Source organism: Takifugu rubripes, chromosome 13 (genome assembly GCF_901000725.2).
Source record: "Takifugu rubripes chromosome 13, fTakRub1.2, whole genome shotgun sequence".
In the NCBI taxonomy this organism is placed as follows: domain Eukaryota; kingdom Metazoa; phylum Chordata; class Actinopteri; order Tetraodontiformes; family Tetraodontidae; genus Takifugu; species Takifugu rubripes.
Window position 1 is genome coordinate 8,047,250 of NC_042297.1, and position 9,313 is coordinate 8,056,562.

The window sequence follows — 9,313 nt, forward strand, 5'->3', positions numbered from 1 at the left end:
AGCTGATGAAGTGTCATTATGTGAAGGTTTATCTATATTTTCCCTACATTTCAAAGTAAATCTAACTGGTTTCGTCATTCAATAGATTCGTAACTGTGGTGTTTTTCCTGCTACCTCTCCTGTGCTGATGAATTTGTGTTGATGTCTTGCTGGGCCCTGACAGCTTTGATGAATCTGTAGAAGAGCAATTCTCCTTGCCCTCCGCTCCATTCAGCAGTTATAAGTGAGTGGTGCCTTTGTGGCTCACAAGGTTCTGGTTCCCTCAGAGCAGTAGTTCTTGACCTTTTGGCTTGTGACCCCCCGCCACCCATGCATGCATGTCTATTTTAGCTGTCACTGTTGCACATTTTTTCTTTGTAAAGTTGCAGCTCAGTGTGGAGTGATCATACAAGCTTTTAAATAGGATAAAAAATGAGAGGTTACACACACACCAATGAAGATAATAAATCTAATTTGGACTAAATCTTTCTTTGTGGCCCACACCTGCAGGCTGAGAACTATTGCCATAGCGGAGAGTCTCAATTAGTGTTGCAACACTAACATGAAATTCATTTTTCACCCTGTTTCTCAATGCTGCCTCCTTAGCGGGGCATCTGAGACCTCACAATCATTGAGAAACCCTGTAGCCTTTAGTGGACTGACATTTTTCCTATTTAAGGAGATCAATATCTGTCATGTGTGTATCTGGTTCTTTGCATCTGTGTGAGTGTTTCCTTCCTGAGAAAGTGGGGGTTTCCAAGTAAAACAGCACGGTTCTTTTGTTTCACTAATGCTCAGAATGGCATTAACCTTACTGCTACATCTAAGCTGGACCTATTTGACCTGATCTGGTTTTCCAGCATCTGTTCCAATCCCTGTCTTTGTTTAATTGTCTGCCTGCCTCCTCTTAATTGTTTCTATGCTTTCCGGTGTAGGAACAAATCCCAGAAGAGCAAGTTTGATGAGGAGCTCCACAATGAGATGACTACTACTATAGATGAACTCAGCAGCAAGTAGGTCATTGTTTATGCATCATTTCATGTTTTATAGCACAAATTATCCCCAGTTTTAAAAAGAGAAATACTAGTAATGTGATTTAGACCAAACTGTCTTGGTGATCAACATTGCTATAGCTTTGATTTTGTTTTTAAAGAGCAGTTTTCTTTCCTCATGTTTCCCTTCACTGCTTCACGGTTCCTGCCCTGTTAGGCAGTGGTCTAAATCTGAAGAGAGCTCCAGTTTAGCACTCTGGTTCCCAAAAAAAGATTTGGAAAAACAGGTGAGTTGGATAAAACTAAGTGAATCATTTAACATTAACCCATATTTCTCCAGAATAAACACGTGACTCTTCTGTCCTCTGTGGACTCTTTTTAGTACCGATCACTGGATTTGCCCATGTTCAAACACTATGTTGGCTGTGCCACCTTCATCTTTCTCTGCATCTTTTTGGTTCAGATATTTGTCACTAAGGAGTGAGTACGGCCTGATTTCTTTGTCAACAGAAAGGCTGGGGCTGATTTCTGTCCTCTATTTTTTATCTACAGTCAAAATACTTTGGGAATGTCGTTTGGAGTACTGGTGTGTGTACTGCTGCTGATCCTGGCAGTCTGTTTCTCTGCTCACTTACAGGTCAGTGTTACACAGGTGAAAATGGATTTCCCAGTGGTTTGATTCCAATTCTAAATGTTTTCACTTAAAATACTTCCACATAAAATTGCATATTTACTTTTAACCAAACCACCATTTTCATCCATCCATCCAGCCATTTCCTTTAGTTACCTCTTATTCTTAGTCTGGGTCACAAGAGGTGCTCAAAACAATCTCAGTGGGGATGACTATGCCCTCACAGGTCACCTGCTTGATGTATCTATTTTAATTTTTCAGATTTCATTTTGTTCTACAGAAATACAGAAGTCAGCGGTGCACCAAGGATCTTGACTCAATTAATGCAAATGGGAAATGTGTGTTGTATATTTCACAATGGTAGAAATTACCTTCAGCATTTTCTGAGCCGTCTGTACCTCCAACTTGTTAGGTGACACCTGAGCTCACCTGTCCTTGACAAGATTCCTTTTATCGAAATAGATGGCAATGAATCACTGTCTGAATGCAACACTGTGGTCATTGCATTGTGTTATCCCTCATTTACATCAGATGCATCTGCATTCCGGAATGGCGGTGTTGGGTGTCATGCTAGGTAGAAGGATACAGCTCTTTGTTCATATTTTTGTGCCTCTACTGCGGTTAATTTGATTATTTCTACCCATTTAGCAAACAGATTATTTTTTGTGCATTAAGGTTCATTTATACAAATATATTTTAAAGCTGCGGGTCTGCACAGTTGAACCTGATTCACCCTCAACACGGGTTTTTTTTTATTTTGAAAATTTACCGGATGTTTTACCAGACTTTCCCTTTGCACCTCACTTCCTGTCCTTCATGTCTTCCTGTCCTTGTGCCAGAGCTGTGATAGTCAGAATGCAACAGAGCTGCAGCCACATTGATTTGGATGGAACTGTATGAGCTTCGCTGCCATTTTGGTGCACAAATGCAACACATCTGGTGTATTAAAGAGCTCAGAGTGTGTGAGACGCATCAACTTTCTCTCATTTCTCCTGTGCAGCATCTGTTTCCTGAGAAGTTGTCCAGATGCCAGTGGCTGCCCGTCATGTCGGAGGCAGTGGTGAAATGCCCTTGTGTGAGGCTCCCTCTGGCCACCATTACAACAGCTGTCATCATTGTTCTGGCTGTGTTCAACCTGGTGAGATTTTACACACTGGGTGCCAAGAGAAGACACACACACACACTCATATATACGTATATATGTGTATACATGTGTGCGTGTGTGTCTGCGTGTATATAATATGTATATGTGTGTGTGTGTGTGTGTGTCTATACATAGACACACACCTCTATACATATATAGATGTCTTAAAAATATATGTATCTAGTGCTATTTCTAGATGTGTTTATCTTCATAGCTGTGGTTGCTCTGATGTTTTCTTGATCTGCTCAGTGCTTCACCGAGACAGAATGTTCCAGTGAGACAGTGATCAACCCCCGAGCAAATGATTCTGGCCCTCATGAATTAGAGGGAGAGCTGTCCTACCTGCCTGTGAGTGACACATTTGTTCATGCCAGGCTGGATTACATTCACCATCAAACTGTTTGCCAGATTACTTTTGCGACTTTAAGAAATAGCAGGCTGTTGTAGAAGGTCTCTACAAAGGGTTAATGCATCATCTCTCAAATTACAGCCACACTGAAGGCACATATTGATTAGATTTTTTCAAAGTCCGTCTGATGTGTTGGTCCCTGTCTTAATCAATAACTGCTCTTCTTCCTCAGTACTCTGTTTACTGCTGCATCCTGTCACTTTTCGCATGTGGGGTTTTTCTCCGAGTGAGCTTTGAACTCAAAGTGCTATTCCTCACCCTGGCCTCTGCAGCCTTCTACATCTTCATCCTCAGCACCAAGAGTCTGCTCTTCGTGGCCTATGCAAAAATAGTTTTTGCTCCCAATTCCCCCAGCTGGAACTGCAGCAGGTGGGCATTCTGGGCAGGCAGTGGGAGGGAGAACCCCATCGTCATGACACCATTCACTGCTGATGAGTGCTTGATGTCTTGAGAATGATTTTGTAAATTTAATGTTTTTTTTACAGCGGAGAAGATGTATCCATCCTGAGGTCAATAGGGTTGGTCAAGCATCCACAAGTGATGAGCTGCATTTATATAAGCCTCTTCCTGCTCACTATGCTCATCATCGCACAGCAGGTAATTAAGCAGTAGGTTTTTTGTTGTTTTTTTTAACCTATTTTACCTATTTTTACCCAGAAAAGTGAAGTTTGAATAATGAAGAAAAGTTCCTTAAAGGTTCTTTAAAGTGTTTCTTCTTGTTTCTTCTCATTTGTCCTTCATTGTGTTTTTGGCAGAATGAATCCTGCTTCCGCCAGGACTTCCTGCTAAAATATAAAAATCGCACTGAGCAGGATGAAATCGAGACCAGAGAGAATTTGAACCGCCTGCTGCTGGAGAACGTGCTTCCAGCGCATGTGGCAGCTCTGTTTGTTGGGGAGAATAAAAAGAATGAGGTGAGGTTACAGTTAACTTTGCTGATATTTCTCAATGTAGGATTGGGTTTGCTGGATTTAGGGAGCAAGTCCTTTCTCTGTAGTGTTTTAGGTATTATCAACTTGGCAATTTAAAAGTTACCTCCCACCAAGGCTACGCTACCAGCTGATATCTGGGTGATGGGATCATGTTGATCCAGGTGGAGACAATGAGGTCAGGTGGTAGATGTTAAGAGAGGTTCCTCAAAAGACTCAAGGTTGTGGAGTTCATCTCTGTGTGTGTTAAATGGACCGTGAGATGTTTCATTATGTGGACGTTTGAACTCTGATCATTGATACAAATCTGGCATAGCTCCAGCCCAGTGTGTGCATGTATTGTGTACATGAGTGTTGTGTATTTGTGCAGTCGTGCCAGTGCTCTTTTAGATTTTAATACAGCATTACTGCCTTAAATAGTTGTGTTTAACAGAAGGCTAACTATGTTGTTTTCATAATAACTTAATATAATTGTATTTTTCTAGGACCTTTACTACAAGTCCTATGACTGTGTGTGCGTGATGTTCGCCTCAGTGCCAGATTTCAAAGAGTTTTACACCGAGTGCGATATCAACAAGGAAGGCCTGGAATGTCTGAGGCTGCTCAATGAAATCATCGCCGACTTTGATGAAGTAAGGAAGGCAAATGAGGTCAAACCCAGTCTTTTTCATCCTTATTATCTCTGTGATGCGTCAGACGTGTTTTTAAATTCCTGATATGTCAAAGGCTCGGAAGGTTCAATTCTTCATTCTCTTTGTTTATGTCTTCGTGACTGTTTGTCATTGGCAGAAACAGTCCAGAAGCATCACACGCCTGACCCCCATGGTTAACCCCCTTCAAAACCACAGTTGTTTATAGCATGATATCATCATCCCTGAAGAATCCTCCATTTTAAAATATGGAAGTACTATTTAAAATAAAACACTAATCTGAACTTGAGTGTGAGAAATTGGAAAGTCCCTTAAATTATAAGAGAAACAAACACATCCGGGAGTTTATTGCATCAAGTATGATTTGATAAAAGCAAAACTTTGTCCAGACCTGTCTGAATAGAGAGATGTCATTCATCTGCACAAGCATGGCAAGAGTCTCACTATTAGGTCTTTTTGTTAATGTCTACAGCTGCTGTCCAAACCAAAGTTCAGCGGTGTGGAGAAGATCAAGACGATTGGCAGCACATACATGGCTGCTGCTGGCCTGAGTGGGACACCTGGTCAAGAGAACAATCAGGTAGAGAAGCTGATGCCTCTAATCACGCTGATGTACAAGCCGCGTCACCTTTACATGACCCTTCCACGACCATAATGAAATGATTGGATGATGTGTTCTATCAGGACAAAGAAAGACAGCAGGCCCAGATTGGGATTGTGGTGGAATTTGCTATTGCCATGATCGGCAAGTTGGATGGCATCAACAGACATTCCTTCAATAACTTCAGGCTGCGCGTGGGTGAGAGCACGATTCTCTCATTGAATAAACTCACTGATCCAGCTCTGCTACAGCTCCAACACGTTTCCTTAGTTACAGCGAATAATATAATTTATATTCCAGCCATCAGTGGCTGCCTGCATCTGTTGCATTTCTGACTCCCGCGATCTACGTTGTAAGAACCGTGTGAAACCACTGTAGTCCTGGAGAAATACGTAACGTGCTGGCTTGACACAGTTAAGTTATTCCCACATAGTTGATTCTTATCAGATGTCTCTTTTTAGAGCTGAAACATTTACATTTCTGTATAGATAAAAAAAAAGGCAAACATGTGCATGTGGCCCAGAGTGGTATAAATAGGACTGTGTGTGTGTGCGTGTGTGTGTGGTAAAATTGCATCCTAGGGGTAAAACAGCCCCGTCAATCATTAAAAATCAATTGACTTAACATGCAGGTGGTGACGGAGTTTTCAGCATGCAGCCCTCATTGAATGAGCTAAAGGACCGTGCGCATATTTTAAGGGGGATTTGCGTGGGCATCGCGGATGAGCCGGAGATCATACGGAGACTCTCGGAGAATAAAGTCTCTCGGGCCCCACCCCGTCACTCCCGGTGCCAACATTCTAGTTATCTTTATAAAGCACAACACAATTTAAAGGCGCTTCAATACGTCGTATGTACGTACAGTACGTTGTTCCAACATAACTGCACGGAGGCCGAAGTGGAGGCGACCAGACGTCAGTGAGGAGAACTGACTTTGGTGGCGCGGCTGGAAGCAACTTCCAGCATGTGGTTTGTGCTTTTGCACCATTTGCTAAGGCCATTTACGCAACAACATTGGCACCAGAAACGAAAATGTTATAATGTTATATAACAAACGCGTGTCCGCTGGTCGGAGCAGCAAATGCACATTTGTGATAACAAACCCTAAACAAAACACGTGTTGCTCGGTGGGTCGGTCACGGTCCTTATTGTTGGGCCTAGGTGCACGACCTGAAAGAATGATGTATTTCACAGTTGGTGCAGAAAATATTTTCACCCTTTAGCCCATTTTCAAAAGTTTGTGGATTCAGGCAAAGAAAAGAAACCTCGCAAAATCAAGTGTTTAATGTCCTGTTAGTTTGCACTAAAGATCAAAGATCCAAATTTATTGGGGACTACCGTTAAAGAATTAGGCCTGTTGATTTCTCATTGAGTTTCTACGTCACCACTTTTGGTTGCAATGTTTAGTAGCAATATGAGATGAAGCTATAGGCAAAATCCAAATTTTAATGTTTTTCATAAATAATGCAAAATCCAAAGATGGCAGACACAGATCGATCAATCAATCAATCAATCGAGCTTTATTTATATAGCGTCTTTTACAATCAAAATTATTTTTAGGTGCTTTACAGCACTGAACCCCAACAAGCAACAGTGGCAAGGAAAAACTTCCCTTTAACAGAGAGAAACCTTGAGCAGGACCAGGCTCCTGCTGATGGGTAGAGAGGGAGGAGAAGGGGGAGGACAGTTAGAGGAGAGAATAGGCAGAGATCACGCAAGTACATTAAATATAACAAACTGCTGGTACAAGAGTGGGTCAGTGGGGTCGGAGGGCAGCAGGTTAGTGCACAGCTATGAAGTGACTATACCTGTAGATAGATAAAGGGGGGGAGAAGCAGAAAAACCACACAAGAAACAAGAAAATGTGTTGATGACATCATCATTAACCTACTAGGTGAGGAGGAGAGGAGAAACTGTTTTTTCCTTCTATTCTTTGCTTTAAAACTGTCACCATAACTCCGCCTCACAAACATAAAAATAAATACACAACTGTGTTTAGATACAAGGATAAAATTATCATTAAATAGCACCAAAATGTATTCAAATGCTTCTTTTGGCCACTTAGAAATCACCGATATTGTCTGGATCCGTCAGAACCAGGAGACTTTGAAATACATGCGTGTGAATTATAACTGTGTTATAATTCAAGTTATAATATCACAGTTATAATTTTGAATTATAGGAGAAACCACCAGTTCAAAACAATACATTTCCATGCTGAATGATTTCTCGCGCTGAATTTAACATGGTAGTTGTATTTTATCTTTGTCCTGTTGTGGTGATTTCTTCAGCCACAGACTATTCAGCAAACTTCTAAAGAAGTGAGATGCAAACACTCGAGGCGCGGAAGGAGAATCTTGCACTGAGCATGGTGGCTGAAATCTTTGAGGCTTGCGTGTGGGCATATCTTCAAACTAGATGTGCGACTCTAATAATGCTGCATCTACACAGATGTTTGTATAATCTAGCCTTAAAGAAACGCGGCGCAATTAACGCGATAAAAGAAATGTAACTTTAACAACCTTATAAATGTTTTTTTAAGAATACTCTATTGTTTTATGTGTGTCAAATATTGTTAGAACTTATTTTCAAGGAAATTAGCAATATGATGTGATATTATTTCACATGATGTATTGAAATAGGTGTATTTTTTTAATAGGCATTAATCATGGCCCAGTGATAGCTGGAGTAATCGGAGCCAGGAAACCACAGTATGACATATGGGGCAACACAGTAAATGTGGCCAGCAGGATGGAGAGTACCGGGGAGCTGGGAAAGATCCAGGTACGATGAATGAACATAATGTTTGATTTATATGGCTGCATGGATGACTGCCTTCGTCAAGGCTCATTTGAAAGAGCTAAATTCTCCTGTGGTGAATGATTCTTGTGCGCTAAAGTGTATAGCAGATCGGATCATACTGGACCCATTTCTGCAGGTGACAGAAGAAACCTCTACTGTGTTACGGAAGCTTGGCTACTCCTGTGACTGTCGAGGATTCATCAATGTGAAGGGCAAAGGGGAGTTGAAAACCTTCTTTGTGTGTACTGACGCGAGTAAACAGAGTATGGGACTGAGCTGAGGCCAGCTCAGACCAGGAGCTGATAGATTCCTGTGTGCTGCACTGCCGACTGTTGCAGTGGAGCCTCGCTGAACTCGGTTCATCACATCAGCGTAGTGGAGACTGTTGCTGCTTCCAATACCATCTTTGTGTGTTTACAATCTCCACTGATCACTGCTGTTGTCTTTGGTGTTTGTGGCGCAGAGTGTGTGTTTACCACACTCATGTCAGATCCTGCCGGTTTTAAGACCCCTCCTGAAAGAGTAAAACTATGGATTCTGTTTGGATCCTGACTCAAAATGCGTCTTGGTTCCTAGTTGAGAGGGGATTGACATCGCTGTTACTGGATCATAACAACCACAACTCTGAGCTGTGGAGGAGATTTGGAACTGTTCTTTGCACTTCTGATGTATTCATGTATGGAAATTATTCAAGCTTTACTGTCTGACAATGCTGCAAAACATGAACTTACTGTACTTTTAACTACTGTTTTCCTAGATGTTTAGGACTAAATGTAATGAGACTTTCTATAAACATATACAATTTTGCAGTTGTTTGGGTGGGTATTTAAAATTCCAAATATATCTGCTGCATTTAAACCGGATTATCTGAGTGCTGTACAGATGTCACAGTGTTGCTGCAGTTAGGAAAACATGCTGTTGGTTGTTGTTCCTGCTGTGAACGTTTTTCATTCACTCATCCTCAAACTGTTCTGATATAGCTTTGCATAGATGCCTTATTTTGTCCTGTCTTCTCTATAATTGTGCTAACATCATGTATTGACTACGTGAATTTGACTTTGGATTTTGTACCATTACACAATGTAATAAATGCAGATTTTCATTCAACTGGAGCAGAAGTGTATATTTAAAAAAAAAGTTTATTAAGAGAATGTCATATAAATGTCACAAGTTTTTT

General features: G+C 41.2%; 1 protein-coding gene across 4 annotated transcripts in view; it reads left to right on the forward strand.

Annotated features, from left to right (window-relative positions):
- adcy7 (adenylate cyclase 7) overlaps positions 1 to 9,248 on the forward strand; it is a 35,427-nt gene extending 26,179 nt beyond the window's left edge. For 3 of the 4 annotated variants that reach the window (XM_011609683.2, XM_011609684.2, XM_029846397.1), the window contains 14 exons: positions 915 to 992; positions 1,189 to 1,258; positions 1,354 to 1,451; positions 1,524 to 1,608; positions 2,603 to 2,740; positions 2,996 to 3,094; positions 3,328 to 3,524; positions 3,641 to 3,752; positions 3,911 to 4,069; positions 4,570 to 4,716; positions 5,207 to 5,314; positions 5,419 to 5,533; positions 7,994 to 8,118; positions 8,273 to 9,248. In XM_011609683.2, coding sequence (XP_011607985.1) covers positions 915 to 992; positions 1,189 to 1,258; positions 1,354 to 1,451; positions 1,524 to 1,608; positions 2,603 to 2,740; positions 2,996 to 3,094; positions 3,328 to 3,524; positions 3,641 to 3,752; positions 3,911 to 4,069; positions 4,570 to 4,716; positions 5,207 to 5,314; positions 5,419 to 5,533; positions 7,994 to 8,118; positions 8,273 to 8,416 — 1,675 coding nt within the window. In that variant the 3' untranslated portion in view covers positions 8,417 to 9,248. Of the gene's footprint in view, positions 1 to 914; positions 993 to 1,188; positions 1,259 to 1,353; positions 1,452 to 1,523; positions 1,609 to 2,602; positions 2,741 to 2,995; positions 3,095 to 3,327; positions 3,525 to 3,640; positions 3,753 to 3,910; positions 4,070 to 4,569; positions 4,717 to 4,873; positions 5,178 to 5,206; positions 5,315 to 5,418; positions 5,534 to 7,993; positions 8,119 to 8,272 lie in introns of those variants that run through there. The other variant, XM_029846398.1, reaches the window with a different exon arrangement.
- Positions 9,249 to 9,313: the final 65 nt, after the last annotated feature.